General features: G+C 34.7%; 1 protein-coding gene across 2 annotated transcripts; it reads right to left on the bottom strand.

Annotated features, from left to right (window-relative positions):
- Positions 1 to 3,207: 3,207 nt before the first annotated feature.
- On the bottom strand, positions 3,208 to 19,939 carry LOC140780736 (uncharacterized). 2 transcript variants are annotated; one of them, XM_073126467.1, is made up of 11 exons: positions 19,759 to 19,939; positions 19,575 to 19,668; positions 18,678 to 18,727; positions 12,812 to 12,861; positions 11,675 to 11,783; positions 11,211 to 11,271; positions 11,054 to 11,106; positions 10,708 to 10,800; positions 9,663 to 9,726; positions 8,928 to 9,035; positions 3,208 to 3,612 (listed from the first exon to the last, which is right to left on the bottom strand). In XM_073126467.1, the coding sequence occupies exons 1-11, from the start codon at positions 19,783 to 19,785 to the stop codon at positions 3,371 to 3,373; spliced, it is 951 nt and encodes a 316-aa protein (XP_072982568.1). In that variant the 5' UTR covers positions 19,786 to 19,939; the 3' UTR covers positions 3,208 to 3,370. The 2 variants fall into 2 exon arrangements, with proteins under 2 accessions (XP_072982568.1, XP_072982569.1); XM_073126468.1 differs by having other exon boundaries at positions 10,708 to 10,771; positions 11,034 to 11,106; positions 19,759 to 19,912.
- Positions 19,940 to 21,865: the final 1,926 nt, after the last annotated feature.

Raw genomic sequence — 21,865 nt, forward strand, 5'->3', positions numbered from 1 at the left:
TTCACCTATACATGTGGCAAATAGGGAACAAAAGAGTTTCTAATACAGATGTAAGAATGCCCTTTGGATGTTGAATAAGTTAAAAGTGGGAGCCCTATTTACCCAGATTAAGGAAATGAAATTTTTTTCTCCTCCAACCATTAGTGAAGGAATGATGGAATTTTGTGTTTAGATCCCATTCTGCTAACCAAAGTTGATGAAAGTGTTATCACTATAGAAACTCTTCTCAGATTTTGGCCAGCTACTTTCTTAGGGTAGCCCTTCTAAACCTCTCTCGAAGATAAATGGATCTCCTTCTCCCTTCTATCAAAAGAGAGGATGCCCTCCAATAGCCTTTTTCTAATATTGATATTGTGGTAGTCAAAGACGTACTATTTTGAGATACAATGCACAGAACAAAGCTTAAAGAGAAAGGAGGCTACTTGGTTGGGAAAAGAAAGGGCTGGCTGCCACCAGCCCTTGATGAGCTAGGAGAAACATGATGCTCTTAACTAGACTTTCTTGAACTAAAAGAGTGTATGCGATTTTGGGGTATCTTAGGTAGCAAAGCGTAGTGGGGCATAATCTGACATTAGGCAAGGGCAGAACAAGAGTAATCAGAAAAAGTCTAATCCAAGCCTAAAGAAAGGAGGGCTCTATCAATGAGGTCTGCCATTGATAGAAAATTATTAAAAATAACCATGTCCCTAGGGTAGGCTAATCCCGAGGAGTAGTCCGATGAGAATCTGATGGCGCTGAAGGTTGCAACGATAAGGCAAAGCTCAGCTTAGAAAGATTCCTTCTCATTAATTGTGGTGGACCTATAAACATTGGCAAAAAAAGTCAACCTCTAATGTATAGTATTTTACGGGTCACTAGGGAGAAGGTGCCTTCATAGAGAACCCTAAAGAGGCAAAGAGAGAGAAAGAGAAAGTTGATAAGGATCAGTCGATTAAGATTGCCCTCGAGCACTATAGATATTGATCCAACTCAACTGCCAAGTCGTGAGCCATCACAAAAGCGAAAGAGGGAGGGATTGAAAAGTTTGCATTTATGCAAACAAATGACATCGCAATCTAAGAATGAGATGAGCTCACATTTCAAAAAACTTCCCACTAGAATAATAAAAACTACAAACTGAGAGGTTGGGCCTTCTCTTTGGACTCCCTTCTATGAAAAAGGGGCCACCGTGACAGACCGAGAGGCCAAGGATGCTAGAGATCTGCGAAAGTCAGTCAAGAGAGAGTGGGCCAACGAGAACGAATTGACATAGTGTTTTATGGTAGACTCTCGTACCACACGAGGAATCATCCATCGATGGGGATAGAATGAACTAAATTAGTTATGTAATACAAAGTGAGGTTTGCTTATGAACCTAGAAGGTGGACGGAGAAAAATCAAGTAGTCCAACTATGAATAGCTTGTCCAAGAGTCTTTCAAGAGAAATTAGAAATTCTATTAGAAAATTATTAAACTACTACAATACAAGTATGTACGAATCAATGATATGTGGTTTAATTGAAATGCTATAAATTCTCATTGTTTTTAAAAAGACAATAATTCTTTAGGTGATCAAAGAGGTTCATACTATATAAATGTATTGGGTTTAAATTTTAGCGACATCAATTTCATTGAGATATCATTAGATTCTCATTAATCTGTTCTTTTAAGAAAAAAACTGTCATATGAGTCAGTCTTATTTATCTACAACATTATAAAGAACATTAAGCATTACTCATTCCAACAAGAACTCAATCTTCAAATCAGATAAGGTAGCATAACAAATCAATTTGAATACCTTTCATGAATTCCCTTTTCTCCTAGTAAGAGTAAGATTGGTTTTCCAAAATCACCATATTTGACAAAAGAAACATTGTTATACCAAACAAATGAACAATGAACGGACGCCACTAGCATCCAATAATCCAATGATAATCTTTGTCGTTGACTCGGACTATTAGCTTCTAATAATCTATATTCACTATTATTTTATTTAGGCACCTGTTATATATATACAGAGTGATATGTCGTCCAATTTTCTTTGACATCTAGCAAAACAAAATTTGGTAATATAAAAAATAAAATGCTCCAATAGCTTTATACATTTGATGAGTTAACAAAGAGTGTACATCCAAATTCACCTGACAGGTGTTATGCATAACTTTAATACCACCTTTTGGCAAAGCAAGACCAAATGTCTATATATATGCACATTAAAATCACATCAAAATAACAAGAAGAAGGAATAAGTACTAAATTGCTGCAACAGATCTAATGTACAATAAATATAATACACCAAGATTTAATCTTATCACAGGTATATCAAAGTTATCCAAGGCTCACCAAAAATATCATATGATGCTCAACTCTAATATCATCCTAAGTATCTCAACAGTATTCGAGGAGTTACTTCTAGTGTAAAATGGTACCCATTACTTACAAAACTCAATGCGACAGAGTCTATAAATATTTCTACAAACATTGTAGAATCTACACCATTATCAATACCAGCAACAGCTAATAATAATGAAACTTTTCTCTTTCTCTGCCTCCTCTTTATCATTTTATTCTCCTCTATGTGCCAGTTAAGAGTGGAGTGTAAGAACTAATGCTAAGATCCAAATTGTGGGTCCTACGTCTACGACCAAGATTTCTTTTTCTTAGTTAATTGGTCCTCCGAAGCTATTAGGTATTGTTTGATTTGAGACTAAGTCCCGAATTTACTTAGTTAATTTTATTTCTTAATTTTAAATTTTTGAAGAGTAAATTTGATTAGATATAAAAAAAATTACTAAATCAGATTAGGAATCCTTAACGAGTTAGAAGGATCCCTAAATTCAAAGCAAACAAGTGCTTAAGAATCAATTTATTGGAGCATAACTCGTCTTTCCGCTTCTTTTATCCACTCTCGTCCTTTATTTAATTCCTCAGTGCAAGTGTCCTTTCTCCAGCTACTCCTGTGCCCTAAAATCACTAGTAAGCTGCAGACATATCCAATTTCTTTCTACTTTCATATGTAAATATCTTCTTAGTGATAAGTACGCATAAACTTCTCTATCCATTTCTTCCTGAGAGGGAAAAAAGGGAAATAGAGATCCTAAAATAGGCAATCATAATATGCTAAGCCACTGATCTATTCAACACTGAGAATGTGCAGTATCTATTTCAAATACAAAAAGTATGAAAAGTAATTAATAATAATTCTGGGCAGCGCTGCAGCTAGGGAAGTAGGAAAAAGGAGTGAAATAGAAATTGAGATAACTTAGTGCAAGTATGAATTTTGCACAGGAGTACTTATCCAATATGGAAATGTAACGTATTCTGAATAAAGTTATAAATGCTACCGCATCGTTTTGCAGATATAGATATTAAAAGAAAATGCCGGAAAAGATCAAGAATCCAGAGAGAGCTTGTCAATTTCTACAATCCCATGATTAGAGGCTTTTTTCATCTCTAAGGCTGTTTTATAAGGTGGAGCAATTGGGGGCTGTATTGGATCCAGACTCTGGTAAGAACCACCTTCAGAACTTGGAAGAGGATATGAACGGTCCGAATCATAGCCGCTGAGATCCCCGCAAGCCAAAAATGGAATGTAAACCTTGTTTGGGCCCTCCAGCCATCCACTTCGACAATCTGTCAAAAGGATATGGACATTGTCAAGGATGCGTTAAATAATTATATATTTTGCAAAAGGCTATGCTTGGAGAAAATAATAAAACAAGGATAGTTTATCTGCTTGAAGGAGCTTAGGAAACAGGAGGGAAAATTCCACTAAACCAGCAGTATCCACAACTTTAGAGCTTAAGCACCAGACTGAAAGATTTAACTTGAAGTTTCAGATTTTAATTGCTTGGCTTAAAGGTTTGATAGGATGATGCATAAAATCTTAAAACAAAGAAAAAGTTGAGAGACTGATCATACAGGTTATAATGTAACAATCTAGACCAGACTATGGCATCATGAGCACCCTTTCAAATGATATCTAGCTTCACATGAAAACCTGTAAACTTAACTTTAATAGACTTTTACGACATATCAGCTCCTCTCATTTCTCAACATCTTATTATAATTTATTGCTCCTATCTTCTTTCTCTTAAATATCTTATCAACATTTTATCATAATTTATTACTTATTTCTACTCTCTCTCCTCTCATATCATTTTTTATTTTATTTTATACTAAATAAATAAAATTCAAGTTAAACAGAATAAATATCAATAATTTCATAAAAATAAGCACATCTTAAAAATATTATTATTACCAAATATTATTTTAACTGTATATAGTTAAATATAAACATAAATATTGTAAAATTCATAATAAAATAGTATTTAATTAATATAATATTTTTTATAAATTATCTTATTATTAAAATTATTATTATATGTACTAATAAGTAACATCAAAACTTTAATATTAATAAACTAATATTTTATTGAATTAAATATTTACTCAGATAAATTTTATTAATAATTTCATGTTATAAGCTAAAAATAAAACATATGGAAGCGTAAATATTTTAATATTATTAATAATCTCATTTTGCAAGATATGCTAAAAGATATATGTTCCATGAAAAATAAAATTTTATTAATTTCGACTATAAAATATAATAATATTTAAAATATTTTTCGTTATAAGCACTAAATAGGATTAAATGTAGAAAAAGACAAATATTAATAAACTAATATTTTAAGTATTACATATCTATCTCTCTAGTATTGCGTTGTATATTTTTTATTCTAGTACTACATTACATATCTATCTCCCTAGATTGCATACGTAATGTCTTAATCTAGCATTGCATATGCAATGCTCTAGCCTAGCGTTGAATATGTAACTCCCAAGTATTACATACATAAATATATTAATTTATTTATCATCTATTCCACCAATCTATTTTAAATCAAATCGAACGGTATTTTGATAACTTTTTTATCTTCACTTTATCATATTAAATATAATTATTACACTCTTATTTCATAATACAAATAAACATAAGAATAATTATTCCTAGAATAAATTCCTCATTTTGATAATAACAATTTATATTTATTATACTTATTGAGTTATTTCACATCCATTCCTAATGTGAACAAGGCCTAAAGTTTGGAAGTAGTGACAACTACGATTTCCACTGAAACTATAGAACTGTAAAAGCTTGGCAAAGTAAAGTAGAAGTATAACATATTAGAGCGTTCCTCAGCCTCTAACTCATTCTCTATACTAAAATTTAGACAACAAAGGGTTACTTGTTTGCCTTAAAATTGTTAAAATCCCTTCCACATCACATTTCCTATCCATTCCTTAAATTTGAAGAAAGCTACGGTGCTTCTCTAAATTCTTTAAATTTGAAGAAAGCTATAGTGCTTCTCTACATTTAAACAAGCATTGTAGCTTCCCTTCCTTTAAATGCTATGATGATGCTTTGGAAACTATAACTTTTAAATAGTTTAGGGAATGGAATAAAAAAGAGTAGCCAAATTCTCAAAATTAGAGAAACTGATGCAAATGCTCCTAGTGGATACAGGAAAAAGCATCATGCCAGAGGTACCATGTGTGATTAAAATATTAAATAACTTAAGACAATCGATAAAAATTAATGCCCTCATGTTCCAAAGAAAGTTGGAAAAATCTTACTAGCTACTGCATTTATCAAACTTCAAAACCTTTAATGTTGAAAACAATCTAGGTGATTTATGGTTCATTATCTCACCTAGACAGCTTGTGGAAATCAATTGTAACAAACAATATACCAATATTACCACATCTTATGTATCTTACGCTCATTTCACTTCTAAAATGGTATGCTCTAAATTATGATGAAACAGTAATCAGGAGATTAATTAATAGTCATTTGCCTCAGCCCTCAGGCAAACTCCATTAAGCCCATTAACCTGACTGGCATCAGATTAGATAGTTTATCTGTATAAATTAGATGGCATCATCAAATATTGAGATGTGGACGAATAGCCTATATTTCCAACAACTGCCATGCCAAGAAAAAAAGTAAGAGAGTATACTCTTCCTCCTCATCAAGTTCTAACAAGTTCTGTGAGCATTGCAAAATTACAGGACACGAGAAGGAGAAGTGCTGGAAACTACATCCTGATAAGGATGATTGAGGAAAAAAGACGATACCACCAGCGATCTCCAACGATAAAGTTGAATTCAAACAGGTGGATATATATTTTCTGCACACTTGTTCACTCTATGAATCCACATGAAACAAAAGGTGATCTAACAACAGAATATTTGCTACACATATTTATAGAGCTCGATTTACAAATAGTAAAACTGTAAAGTATAAACTACTAGTTTGTTATAAGATAGGGTATCATATGCAAATTTTCCTATAATAAAAAGAGTCTTTCCTTCTTTTTATTAGTCTCAACTCTTCTTCTTTAGGCATCGTGTAATAATCTCCCTCGTACAGATCAGAGAGAGAGAGAGAGAGAGAGAGAGAGAGAGGAAAGGAAAATGGTGATGTGGCAGAGATAGATGTGATGACAAATGACGACAGAAAGGACCTAAACCTGTAAATAGTTTGAAAGTGACAAATCAATTTTTTAAAGAAACAAAATTCTAAAGCTTATTTTATAAAAAGATAGAACAATGCATGTTTTATAAAACAAAGCTTTAAAAATTAAGACATAGCAACGAAACAATACCTAAGTATTCTTCCCATCAAGTTTTAAAAATCGGGAGCTCGATCGGTTGCTTGGAAAAACAGTATGGATTGATAGTATCGACCGTATCGGTTGCTTCAGTATTGGACTAATATTATATAAAATTCTAAAAAATATTGTAATACGTACGAAAAAATTTTAAATTAAAAAGAAAAAGAAAAATAGCATAATGTAAATTAGGGAAATTAATTAAAAAAATATTGCTTTTATTATTGTTTACAATTACCATATGGGTATTTATTATTTGACCCTTGCATCTTGAATTTAATCCCCAAAAACCCCATGAGTTAAATTTAGCCCGATAACCAATGACAGAAAAGAGAATATATTTCATTAATTCAAATATAAAAAATTTAAATACATAAATTACCCCTCATTTTATAGTAAAAACTAGTTTCATTAGTCTTCTTTCTTCCTCTTCTTCAAAACCCAGATGCGAAGGCTAAGTCTCCAACATCTCAAACCGAGTCATATTGCCATCGAGATCGACGTCTCCTCCACCGCCAACTTCATTGTACACAGGATTGAAGATGTACACGAAGCAATTTGTAGCCAAGAGGCTCAAGAAAGCCGAGGAAGACGACATGATCGAGGAACGACACTTAAAAGGCTTTAAATCCGACATCGGAATTGGTGCCACTGTGGTTTCTATATGGGGCTAGTGAGGAGGTAAGTAATGGAAACTTGCATGATACCACAGGCATAGAAAGGAAACTTCGAGATGGAATGAGTTGACGAATCCGCTTGGGCCGCCTCTGCAGTGCTCGTCGAATCCTTTTCTTTGGGTCAAATGGAGGCCAACTTTGGTGGCGGAGGAGGGAGCAGAAGAGATCAGCGAGGAGAGAGAGGAGAAGGCTGAAGACGAGTGCAAATGTGAGAGTCCTATGGTTGGTGCAAGACCCCGATGCCATCCTAGGGATCACGTCGAGGAAGAAAGATGAAGAGGATAAAGAGGGGAGGGAATCCGAGGGCTAAGGCGAGCAAAGTTGGTGAAACCTAGGGGATCATGGCCTTGGTAGCAGTAGATGAATGCCGAGATGGTGGTGTGTGGGCAACAAATTTATCTGAAGCTGCTAATCTCTAAGAGCAGAAGAAGTGAAGATAGACAAGAGAAGGATAAAGGAATTAGGGTTGAGGAAGATGGAGAAGGAAAAAGATGAGGAGAGGGAAAAGAGATGGGAAGTTGAGAGTCTGTGACACTAGAGCTAGGGAGGGATAACTTATTTAAGGACATTTTGGTCATTTTACACCTAGCATTAATTTAACTAATATATATAGTTAGTTTCAGTTAAGAAAACTAACATTGGAGTGTTTTAAGGATTCAACTCGAAGTAAAGGGGTCGAATGATAAATACTTATAAGGTAGAGTGTAAACGATAATAAAAGAAAAATACAGGGCAATTTTTTTATCAATTTCCATATAAATTATTCTATGTGAAGTCAATGAGATTTTCTATCTTTCTCAAAAAAGACGGACCATAAAAAGAAAATCCCATTCTCTAGAGAGGTCAACAACCCTGTAGTCTATTCTCCTTGTCTACTCTCTCTCTCTTTCTCTGTCCCCCCAACCCAGAAAATCCTATTCTCTAGAGAGGTCAACAACCCTGTAGTCTATTCTCCTCTCTCTCTCTCTCTCTCTTCGTTAAGAGGATTTCGTAAGATAGAAGCTATGTTGCCGCAACAATTGAAGGGTTGCTGCAGCTAAGGAGATAAGAGAGGGAGAGGGGGATAGAAAGAGAGCAAGGTAGAGAATGACAGAGGAAGAGTGGGAGGGAGGGAGAGAGGGCAGATCCGCCGGATCCTAGAATGAAATCAGTCTTTTGACTGCAACCAGCATTAAATCGGGATCGGCTATGGCTAATCCCAATGCATTTTGATTGATCTGGATCGGAACCAATCAAAACTGGGAACATCATTTCCCATCTTCTCTACTTCCTAAAAAGTCAAAATGCATATTTGATTCTGTTGAAAAGTTATTATATCAGAATGCAATATCCTGAGAATTGATTTACTTTTGCAACTTTTTTCATCTGAAACCACATCAATCCACAAGGCTCTATTCATCTGAAACCCCATCCAAAATTCTTTCGATCAATCTATTCACCATAGACCGCAAGCTAACATGTACTTTCTAGACCACTAAGAATCAGCACATTCTTCCAATCCATGACAGAAACTGATCATTATGCATATAACTTAGGAGGTGTTAAGAAAGAAGGGAGAACTCACATACGAAGAGGCTATGTATATCATTCTCACCTAAATCATCGATTCCAGAAGGAGTGCCCACTTTCTCCAGCAGGTGATACAGATCCTTCTCACTAAATCCTTCAGGAGGCGAATAATTCTCACAAACTGCAAATGCCTCTGTTTACAAGAAAAGGTAACAAATATTAAACCCATATCGTGTAGGTTCATCTTTTAATTCTAGAATGCATAATATCATACTATGAGTATATGACATCATTTATTGGGTTGTTGACTAAAAGCCAGCTAGATGACTATCATTAACTAAGTGCACAGTTGTGTGCTGTACAATCAGGGATCAAAAATGATGTAGCAAGAATGTGCTACTAAACAAAAGAGTTCCTAAATAATCATGGATGAATGCTTCAGGAATAGCAGGTTCCCTAATGAATATGTCTTCACAAGTTGCTTGATGCATATCATCAAGAAAGAATGATGCAAATTCAAGGTAATGTAGCAAAGAATTGCCAACAGGGAAAGAGCCTATTACCCAAAAACAATTAAATTTTTTGCAACCATGTATTAATCTCGTCCACAATTTCATAGTTTAGAAGCATGAAACAGCCAATATAAGACATTGGCTAACAAATGCAGAAGAATTCATACTTAGGCTGGAAGAAACTAAAAGCTATATGCCTAAGCAGTGCATGCTGAAAACTTGCAGGAACTTGAATTAGCATGTTACATCTATGAAATGTCAAGATCTTGCAATGTTGGCAATGACAAGACATAGGGACCTAGCCTCACCAATGCTTGAGTTGCGGCTGCTTTTTGGTTTTGCAAAGGTAACTTGAGGGAAAAATAATTTTAGCTGCAAGGAAGCAAACGAAAAGAAAAATCATTAAATAAATGTTGCCACGAAACTTCCTAAAACTAAAAAACTTCGGTAAGGGAAAGCGCCAGATGACTTAGACAAGAAAACAATTATAAACAAGATGAATGTCACAAATTACACTGAATAAAACTCTCACTATCAATCAGAAGTATCTTCATGATCTTCTTAATTAATTAGAGAGTTTCAGACTTCAGTATAATGATAGAGACAAATTTTATATATCCTTGAGCTTTCTTGTCTTCTACATTGTGTTTGTACAAAACTGTGCTATCTCTTTATGTTTGTCCAACATTATAGACTAGTCACAAATACAGATTCAAATGAGTTAAGAATATAAAAGAAAAAGGACACAGTTTTCTATAAACTTAAGCTTTTAGATAAATTAATAAATTATTATGGTATCAGAAGAGAGATCTTGAGTTTTAAATCCCGCCAAACTTATCTACTATTTAACATATAAAACCTCCAACAATTTAATTCGAATTTACTTTTGGGCATATTAAAATGTCTTGAGCCCAAAAGCAATGGGGAATCTTGGGTATAAAAGAAGAAAATCACTGTTCTCTGTAAGCTTAAGCATTTAAAGAAACTGGTGGCAGCAACTAGCCAATGTATGACTTCTGCCTATTGCTTACAGATTGTGCTTAATTAAGGAATGGAGCCAATTGAATTATCTAAATTGGAGAAGTAAAAGATGTAGCTTCTTTTAGTCCTGAATCATCTGTACTTTCTAATGACAGCCTTTAGTGCCCATGAATATTCTAAATATTGATAATAATAACTCATTTCAACTTATCTCTACTAACATTATATATTCTTCCACGAATGAATCACCTGATAACAAACCAACTAATGTAATATATCACTACCCATATCTGAAGAGAGAGAGAGATAGAGAGAGGGAGGGAGAGAGAGAAGAAGAAGAAGAAGAAGAAGAAGAAGAAGAAAGCATCTTACCTGGCAATACAAGAGACTTGTATCTTTACCGCGAAATATTTTCGCAATAAACTTTCCACCCACTCTAAGCACATGAGTAACTATTGTTAGTGCCTAGATAAATCAATCAAAGATCAATCAGATAAGAAATAAGCAGGCAATGTTTATGAAAAAATAGAAATACAATTTAGATGAAACAAACATCAACAAATAAAAACAGCAGGAATTTTACAGTTAAAAAGTTATTGAATACTGATGTCAACTAAAAATATCCAACTCTCAAGCAAAACTAAGATAATTACATATAAAAGCTAAAGAATAAGATTTAGATTGAATAAAAGAAATACATGAAACAAATTGCCCTCACCGCCAATATAAGTTGAGATTGAACAAATTCATCCATATCATGAAGACCAGTAACTGCAACCAATTTGTAAATCACAATTAAGGAAAATATATTGGTTGTGCTAGTAGAAAATAGAAAAGGAATGTATTCAGAAATTTGTGTCAAGCTCCTAGCTTACCATCAGGAGCACCATCACAGACAACCAAGTCTGCTTTGCAACCATCGAAATGCCTGATAACCTAAAACCCATTTTACCCCAGTTAAATAAAAATTGGTCCACTACACTGACATTAATAGTAGCTCGAGGTAACTTAATTACAGTGGAACATATAGCTTTCAAAAAAGAAGCCAAAGAACGTCACATTCAATCTCTGAAATAAAATCAATAATTTTCAGTAAAATGTGAAGCGAAATCACAAACATATGCACTTGAAAAAGATTTAACAAGCAATTTGAAGAAACAAGTTAGAACTTATTTAAAGCCAATGCCAACTTTTCAAATCCATGAAAAGAATGTGTTTTTTTGTAATCATAAGAGCTAAAGTACAAAAGATCAGGTAAAAGTATTGCCAAAAAGCAAGTTTTCTATCTAAGATTTCAAATAAACGCAAAAGTATTTCAAATGAAAAATCTGCAGCTTACCACTTCAGCAGTTCGAGCATTGGTGATATCACCCTGTACTTGAATTACACCATCTATTGGAGCCATGGGCTGCAAATCTATTGCAACAATAAGCGGCAGATCACCATCCCTAAAAATATCCAACAAGTTGAAAAGGGAATAATAAGAAATAATTAATTCTGTACAACGATGAATAGCATCACAAAATAAATCCAATGAGATTTGTAAATTTTGAACAGGGAATACTTGGTGATGAAATTTGTCCATGTATTGTTTTTGGGACAATTTTGAACTTAATACCATATGCAGTAGTGCAGTAAGCAGATGTAACTGATACTTGTTCTGCCTCTTTACAAAAAAATCCTATCTCACGTAGAAAGGTCAACTTTTTCTATGGACAATCCTGAATTTTTGAAATATTTCATAGATGCGACTGTTATAGAAGTGAAGAGGAGAACACTGGTGGTGGCAGTTGAGATAGTGGGAGAAGGATACCAAAAACACAACTACTCTTTGCAAAGATTTTCATAAAAGAAACTAATAAAAATTGGTTGTTCTCATTGAAGAAAGAGCAACTTGTAAATTACTTTTGTTAGTTGTAATCATTCTTCTCATTGAAGAAAGAGCAACTTGTAAATTACTTTGGTTAGTTGTAATCATTCTTTCCACTTAAAGGACTCAGAAACATGTCGCATAGATATAATACAATGTATATTTACGGTCCAAGTAAAGCTTGAAACCTTTACTTTTTTATGTGATAAGAACAACACTGTGCACTGTAAACTATTTTGGTAGAAAACTTAACCTTTTTCGCTACACTGCTTTACACCCATCTTAAAACAATGTCAAGTTGTGAGTCAACAATTACAGAATGATTTCCATGTCTATACCGTATTCTGAAAAGTTATAGTGTATAATCTCAATTCAACACCAAGCTACCAAAGACAACCTTTTAACATGCACACGAACTGAAGCATGTTAACAGCATAAAAGCTTATATCACTATGAAGTAAAAGTACGTAGTACTAATTGCAACACAGAGAATTATCACACCATAATTTGTTGCAGCAGGATACAATCATTATAAGTAAATTTGGCAAGAATTGTAGAACAAAGATTCGTAATTGAAAATATTGTTATAATAAACAGATAACTCACCTAAAATCTGGTGACTGTTTAGCTGGAACATATAACTTACGGCTCAAAACCTGCATGTGGGATATATAGGAATCATGAAAATAAACATGATTGTTTGCGCACAGACAAAGCTTTTTATAGAATAAGAATAACAGCTAGATATGTTATCATGATATCATCAACCCAGAGCTGTAGTACATCACTTGATTTATAGCCTACTGAAGTACCGAACCCGTTGTTTCAAATTGCCCAATTCCCAAACAGCAGAACATCACTCAAATCATAGGTTTCCACCCCTCTAATCTCTTTCCTGCAGAAAAATAGATCCTACTGCGATATTTCTTTACTTTAATACAACGATGGATGTGTCGAAGGCACATGCAATGCCGATCCCCGGTCGGCACACTCCTACATGCCACCAGCATATATTGGCATGCCTTTAACACACTTTTAATATAAAAAAAATAAGTATATTTAGAGATATTTTTAGGTATTTAGCATGTCAATCCTTGATTTTTAGTACAAATATATATATTAAAGTCTACATTAGAGTTTTTTATCCTTAGATTATTTTTGTAAATAACCTATATTATTAAAGACGTAGCAAAAGTCGAATAGAAACATTATTCAACACATATTATAATTAAAATACATTCATTAATTGATAATAATTCAATAATAAAAACTAATACCTAGTTGAACATAGAATGATATAAATGATCAAAGACTTCATTTATCAGCACAGAAATAACATGAAAATATTATGTTAAATATTATCGATAATCAAAAGTTATTCATTAATAGTATTGATTATTATAGTGTCTCATATGATCTTCATATAATTGTGAATTTTGCAATTCTCTTATAATGTGATATTGATATTAAGCATGCACGGGAATGACTGGCACTGGAACAAGCACACTATAGAGAGGGGTGGCAAAAATTAACCCGACCCGATAATCCGATACGATAACCCGACTTCCAAACATGTTTGATTTTATCTAATCAAGTTCAATCGTAACAAATCAACCCACCTAATCGATTAATAATTGAATGGATTTATACCTTTGATGAGTTTTGACACATTTAACCCGTTTGATTATACGAGTCGTTTCGGGTCGGGTAAACCTGCCAAACCACCAACTGAATAATCCGTCATATATATATATATATATAGCTCACTGAGATTTAAGAAATCCCTTACCCTAGCAGTCGTCTTCCACTCTTCTAATTCCAAAATCCCACCTCCTCTGTTCTTCCCAACTATTTACCGATGCATCTATCTTCCCAAATATTCTCCAACCGACATATCTTCTAACCTTAGGTCAAATTTCTCCTTTTAAATCCCTTATCCTAACTTTGCCTATTTCTCCTCAAATCTCTTACCCTAGTTGTGCACTCTGCTCGCATCTCCTTTTTCTTTCTTCTCTATGCTCCTCGCATGGCGGCTAACGACATCATACATCTTAAGTTCCTCGTACAACGTCCCTCTCTTTCTTCCTGCGTGAACATTTCAAGTTTTTTAAGTCATAATTCCTTCCCATATTTGAGGTATGCACGAACATTAGGACGAATTCCTCCTAGAATTTTATCAATCTTGGTACATGTGTTATTGGTTTTCTTGCTCGTAGGTTTTTAATTGAGGCCCGTATTGTTATTGTTTTGCTACAGGAGGCATGTCGATTAGTTGATTTTAGTTCTAATTTGCAAATAACGGAAGTGAAGTGTTAATACTCTCTTAAACATATTAACATTTGATGATAAATTTCATCTATCTAATGTTGAAAGATCACTAGATCAGCCTGAGAGAGAGAGAGGCAGAGACAAAGATAGAGAGAGTGATAGACAGAGACAGAGATAGAGAGAGAGAAGAACCTATCGTCCTCGCCATGCTCAGACCATCGCAATCGTCGCGTTGGATCATCGCTCAGCAGCTCCGCTCGAGGGTTTTAGGGCTTGATTATCGCTCAATAGTGAAGTGTGAGATTGGGGATTTAGGGCTGGGTGAGATTTAGTTATTTCTTATCGGGTTTGGATCCGGGTTAACAAAATTTGACCCAACCAGACCCATTAAATATTATCCAAAATTTTGCCCCGTGTCCCACCCCCGTCCTAGCAATTTCCCGCACGTGTCCGATTTTTTTATTTTTTATTTTAATTATGGATACTCTAGACCCGTGTCGGACATGTGGCCTACATGAGTTTGTGTCCGACACAGACACCTCCTCCTAGGAGAGGTGTCCGTGCTTCATTGCTTAGAATTGAAAATATATCACGCAAGGCTAGTTATTTTATATGTTATTGATTGTGCATAAATTTCATATTTTGTATGCTAGTTATTTTATATGTTATTAAATATGCATAAATTTCATATTTTGTATGCTAGTTATTTTATATGTTATTGATTTTGCATAAATTTTTCACATCATTTTTTTGTCAATGTTGTAATCATATCTCTTTGTTATTTGACATTTTCTTTTGTTTCTTTTTTCTCTTGGAAGGTCCTCAAACTAATTGAAATTTGTTACACAGTGTGAACTTGAAATTATGCATTATTTGTCATGGGATTATTATTAGATTTGAGAGTTTGAACCGAGATTTAAATAATCGGGATTAGGATTGAAATCGCCCTCTCAAAAAAATGATACGTATCGACTAGATCGGCCATATCAGTTGCTCAGATCAGACTATTTTTTAATTACGTAAAATTCTAAATATTATTTAAAAATATAGATAATTTTTTAAAAATTTAGAAAAAATGATTAAAACATAAGAAAATAATAATTACTCAAATAGGAAGCCTAAAAACTAAAAAAGAGACTAAAAGGAGAGTGGAAGAAAACAAAAAAAAATGAAAAAGTTGTTAGTGAACAGTGAAAACAAAAAGAAAAAGAGAGAGAAAATGAAAAGAAAAGAAAAGAAAATAAATAAAAGCCTACTACAATAATTGGAAAGAAGAAGAGAGACAGAGAGAAATCCAAAAGAAAAAATATTAAAAAGCTGCTGCCAGTAAAAAGAAGAAGAGACTAGAGAGAGTGGAAAAAAACCAAAAAGAAGAAAAAAAAATTGTTGTGCAATGAAGAAGAAGAAAGAGAGAAAGAAATGAAATGAAAAAATTTAGAGAGAGAGAAATAAAATTTACCCGAGGTTGCCGGAGTTCGCCGAGATTGGATCTACATCGTGAGAGTTCGTCGGAGCTAGATCTCTCCATCGGAGAAACAATGGCTATATGACAAGACGAAAGAGAGAGAGAGAGGAAGACTATAATGGATTGTTGATGTCCTCGGGTCAGATCTAGGTAAGATCCATTATGGATCTAGCCCAATTGACTCGAATCCACTGATCCTGATCGGGATCGACCGATCCTTCTAACCATGGTTTGAACTATGATTAGTATTTAAACTTAATTGATTTATGGTGGTGGTTGAATAATGTATGGAGTATCATTTTTGTGTTAATTGAATTTATTGTTGAATACTTAGATTGTATCATTTGTATGTTGCATAAATTTTAGGGCTTTCTATGAAAAGGAATTGTATCTTTATTTCGTGCTTTGTTTTCAAAGTAATATGAGCCTATATAGTAGATTATTTTTTGGCTAAAATAGTTGAGATATTTATATAGGGTAAATGTTAGTAAGGCAAAATAATTGTGTTAGTCGTGTCGTCCAGGTCGTGTTATCGGGTAATTGTGTTGTGCTAACGTGTTACGTGTACATGACCCAGTTATTAAATGGGTTTGACGAGTCATATCATGTTACTCGTATTTGTGTTAGGAAAAGATTGACCCGACCCGGTTGCTATCTGTAACTATACGCATAATTGATTATAGATATAGAGTATAATAAAGATGTCGCTCTAGTGGATGTGATTGATATGATGTCAATGATAATGATGAACCCATATCATTTTATAAGTGCAAGTCACCTAATATCCTACTATATACAAACTCAAGTCTTTTCCTCATCTAACTGTAATTATGTTAAGCTTGAGATGATCTCTTTTCTTTTTTTTCTCTAATAAATTCTGCTTCATGCTTATCTAGGTCAGACCCTATGGTCATAATATTAGGTGATATAGATAAAGTTTTTCTCTGTAAAAATAATGTCTCTGAGAAGGTTGTCTAGCAAAAACATGTCCTATCCCCATTATTACTGTCACCAATTCTTGATTGAATCTCATTATCATCATCATCATCATTAATTGTATCTAAACCTTCTTAAGGGATCAAATGATCGTGTCATCCTCATTCAATACCCAAATGATTACCACTAGCTCAGCCTCTGGAGATCTAATTCCTTATCAAATGACTAACAAATTAAACCAAATAGGGGCATAATGGCAAAAATTTCTACGATTCGTCATTATCTTCACTCGTCTCTCCTACAGTTCTCTCACTAGTTATTACTTATTAATTCAATCTAAATGTTCTTCACAAACATACATATATACAATGTGCGAACAAGTGTGTGATTGGCACATGTGTCAGCAAACTTGGAAATAACAACTGTAAAAATTGATTCAGTATGAGGATGTTAGGTGAATGACTAGAGTTACTAGAAAAGATATCTAGAGATGGGTGTATCAAAACCAAGTTATGGTTAACACCTAGAAGGCTATAACAGATAACTTACACAATTGATATAATTCAGATACGCCAAAAAGTATATAATCTAACAATACAGAGGACAGATTGATTGAAGTGTGTCTTGATAGGAAAGAAATACCAAAACTGGCATGGAGTAGTAACAAAAGATACACTTTAAATGGAAGAAAATCCATATGGCCAACCCAAATTGGAACCAACGGCTTGTTTTTGTTATTCAATAAGAAAGTGGCTTGGTAAGAAGGGGAAGACCAAAACAGACATGGCAAATAGTAACAAAAGACATAATGACCCAAAGCCTAGCAAACCTAATCTTAGATAGAGTTGGATTTCTGAGTACATACATACATATAAACAAAGACACGTGTTATGTGTGAGTGGGTGTCAAATTATCATGATAAGAAATTCACTCACCTTTCTTATGTTCTTTCTTTCATAGTCATGCACACATGGACATATCGTTCATACTTATATGGACATGATAGCAATATCCAAGGTATCACGTGGTGTGACAGTAAAGATGGCCCGTTGCATTCAAGAGGTCAAGGAAACAGCTCTTTAATGATGAGAGTAAGTTTGCATACACCTTCCTTACCGGGCCCCCACATTAGGGGGAGGCTCATGTAATAAGACAACAATATCCAAAATAATTACTGCCAACTATTCAACTGTTTATAATAGGAAATCTTTTTTCTAACTTGTCTAAGAATCTGTATTCTTTAATTGCAATTGGCGTCCATTGCTTAAGCAATTTAAGAACCTTCTAGGTATAGTTCATCTTCCTGCAGACTTGACCAAACAAGTTAGACAAACATAATGAAAGGAAGAAGTCATTCCAGTACTTGTGAGTTGTGAGAAGCGTGTCAGCATAATTACACCAATGATACTATGAGAAAATTTATTAGCACTATAGAATAGTAAAGGTAGTCTCCTCCAATCCTAACAAGTGGTTATTCTTTGCTAGTTGCTGATAAGTCCAGAAGTAACTGACAAGAAGTCACCAAAATTGTTTAATGCCAAAATTCTCTTATTCATAGAGAAATAAAAGGCATTCATCATTCCCCTCATTGATCATACAAAAAGTCAAAAACTTTTGAAAGCAAACAGTTTCTTTTTGAGGATATTTTGAGAGCAAGCATGGAAAAGAATATTGTTCATGAAATGCTTCCACGCTATTCATGTTTGATAATTACTAAAAAGAAATATGATACACAATTACACAAAATGAGTAATTGGATGAAAATCAACAAGCACACCAACCCTTATCAATATCCCACTATACCTGACTCCAACTCCCAGGAGCTGCACAGAGGTCAACCACACGCTTAACTCCTGCATACCAAAATCTTCATACTCAAAAACTAGTTTGATTACCAGTCTTAGGTTTCAAATTTTATAGATCATTTGGTATATAAAAGTTATATCTTTGTGGCTTTTGGGTGTAAATATAGACATAGAAATATGACAAATAATAGAAAAGTGTGTCTAAGCAAGTGAATGGACAATAAACTCGAAATACAAACGCAAAACATTACATGAAAATAGAAAAATTGCCATGGTTTTTAACTTATTGAAACCATTAAGCAAAACATTACATGACAATAGAAAACATTACACAAAACTTATTGAAACTAGGAAAAGAATCAAAAGATACTAACTTAAAGAGATTTCTCACACAACTTAAAGATTGTCAACATTACAAAAGATCTAAGAGTGACATGACAATACCTAGATATCGAAGGCTAAAAAGTGAATAAACTGTCATGGTTTTTACAATTAAAATGGGTGAAATAGGCTAAGAGTGACATAGTTTTCTCACCCCAAATTCTAATTCCTTCCTTCTGTTGTTGAAAGAGCCTTGCATTCAATGCTATGTCACTACTAAATTAGTCTACTGATTCCAATTAAAGTCATCTAACTCTTGATTTTTTGCAAAACATCTAACTATTAATTATAGTACTTGTTGTTACAGATACTAATTTCAATAGATTAATCCTCATTAAGATCAACGAAAGTTACTGAATCCTAATTAGCCTACAACTTAAGTTACAAAGAAATATCGTTACCAGCAAAAATAGCGTACACTAAAAACTAACGGGGAGAAATCCATGACGAGTCAAGCAAAGTGAGTTAGGCATGACAATCTCATTCTAATCTCAGAACCAAACAACCACCTGACCTTGAAAGATGTTAAACTCCTCATCGATTTGGAGGAGCTTGAAAGCACTCCGCGCTCGCCAGCCTTCCTCTTTTGCCTTCCGGTAGTAGATATCCTGCGCATGCATACATCCGAACATAGAACATTAGGAGATTGAATACTAACAAGCAAGGCGATGACGATCAAAACAAAAAAGAAAAATTACCCTCTTGTCTTTGGATGCTTTCCCCATATCCGAATTGGAGCAACAAACTCGAACGGAGCAAGGAGAAAGCCAAGATTAGTGCTTTTGGCGTCCGGCCTGCGAGAGTTTTGAGAGGGAATCGAAACGAAAGAGAAGAGAGGCGGAAGAGCAAGAGATGAGCGAGGAACCAATTAAGAGCTCTGGGTGAGCTGGCGGCCCGCTAATTGGAATTGGACCGGCCCAACGACCTTTGTATTTTTTTTTATTTTTTATTTTTGAGAAAAACCTTTGTATTATTTAAGGTAAATTAGTTATGCCTAAAATCAAATTATCCATCAGACATGCTATTAAATTATTGAGGACATGGTGATAGATGATAACCAATATCTAATGCTTGTAATCTTAAGTAGGAGAGAATCGAAGAGTAGGAGAAGATAGAAGGGGAAAATTATATTTTGTTTTAAGTTTGAAGAACCAACGAGATGGGTAAAAATAATGGAAGGAGAAAGGCAATTCTAGTGGGCAAAATCCGTATAAGAATTTTTAAATTTTCTTTGGCTTTTGGATGAAAAACATAATAATTTCATATTAGTTTAGACCGCAGAGAGGAAATTTATAATTTATTCTAATATTTATCTTCGTTATAATAAAATTGTCATTTGACACAAAACATCACCCACAAAGACTATCAGTCAGGAATTTAGATTAATTAATCGTCACAACTACAAAATGCCTCAGAATTATCTGAGGCCAAAATATGTATAAGATGGGCCCGTAGGCTCTACTCCAAGTATAACTATAACCTATGATCCGAGCAGTATTAGCATGAGTCAATTAATTCGTAACTTTATTAGTTTCAAGGTAGACACTAGATATAGGAAAGAGGATTCACATTTGCTAATCATAAAGAATGTTTCTGGAAAAGCATTTTGAAAGCAACTTTAGATATTTATACGTGACGCTTGCAAGTGAATCTCATTATAAGTACATTGTAAGAGTAATAACATCCAACTTTACCTATTACTATTAATTTTCTACTTCAGAAGGAAATCATTGTTGGATATGATCATTATTAGATCAGAACTTACATGTATGACTGAAATAGTTTCTTGTGCCGTATATATAGTATTATATACTATTTTAAGGTTAAGGTAGTTGTACACGTACTTAATTTGGCTCTTGACCTATTTGTTCCATAGAATTTCCTGTGATGAAAACTTGGCATCTTTTCAAGTATGCCAGAATACTGTGGTTGTTTTAGGCGGCATTGCTGGTTGTTGTCTTTTTTTTATTATTTTTTTTTAAGAAACTCTATAGACCGATCATGACCAAGCAAGTAAGCACGTTATCCAAAAAGGAGAAAAAACCAAGACGGCATCGGCAACCGCTACCGCCGCTGGTGCCCTCAATGGTGGGCCAAGCAAGGAGTGAGAATTCTGCACTGACAAAGCCGACGGGGCCAACCAAACAAGAGGGAGCAGCAGCAGTGGGAAATGGCAGTAGTCGAGCGCGCCGTGTAGGGACCAAGGCCGGTGCAGCGGGGAGTGGATCCGTAGTGTGTGTGGGGTGGTGGTGTGGCAATGAACGACGGCGCCAAGGGGAAGGTGGAGGCCAAGGTGAGTAGCGGCGGCGACGGTGGTCAGAGGGACTGCGGCGCCAAGAGGTGAGGGTGGAGGCTAAGATGAGGGTGCAACAACGGTTGAGCAAACCGAAACCGAGGGCGGCTGCGTCAAGTGAGTAAGCTAGCTTGGCCGTGGCTAGGAGTGGTCCAACGGCGACGGGGAGCGGAGAGATGGCTGTGGGGAGTGGCGATGAGCTAAAAAAACAACAGATTTTGGGGGAGAAGAAGGGAAAGCTCTCCTAGGGGAGCGGAGGATTGCCGGCGCTTGAGGAGAAAAGTCCCTCTTAGAGGAAGGGCAAAAGCCCCTGCGCCAAACCCCAGCAGAGCTAGGACCGGCGGAGGGCTCTAGCTTTCAGTTAGCGTGATATTGCGTAGTAGATGGTCCATATATTGCTCGTTGCTGTCAAGTATAAGAAACTGCAAGGCAATTTTGAATATGAGTTCCATGAAATCCGTCAATACTTTCTTGAAAGATGATTGTCTAATTACTAGACAAATTAGTTTGTT

This window comes from Typha latifolia, chromosome 1, assembly GCF_019914945.1.
Source record: "Typha latifolia isolate L0001 chromosome 1, TyphaL0001v2, whole genome shotgun sequence".
Taxonomy (NCBI): Eukaryota; Viridiplantae; Streptophyta; class Magnoliopsida; order Poales; family Typhaceae; genus Typha; species Typha latifolia.

Bases quoted from the DNA above. Each gene is read 5' to 3' on its own strand.
- LOC140780736 (XM_073126467.1), bottom strand. From the start codon at position 19,785: ATGGGGAAAGCATCCAAAGACAAGAGG. The intron at 10,801-11,053 runs GTGAGGGCAATT...TGATTTATCTAG, and splicing joins AATCTCAACTTATATTGGCG to GCACTAACAATAGTTACTCA. The intron at 3,613-8,927 runs GTGAGAATGATA...TCCTTTTGACAG, and splicing joins TTCTGGAATCGATGATTTAG to ATTGTCGAAGTGGATGGCTG.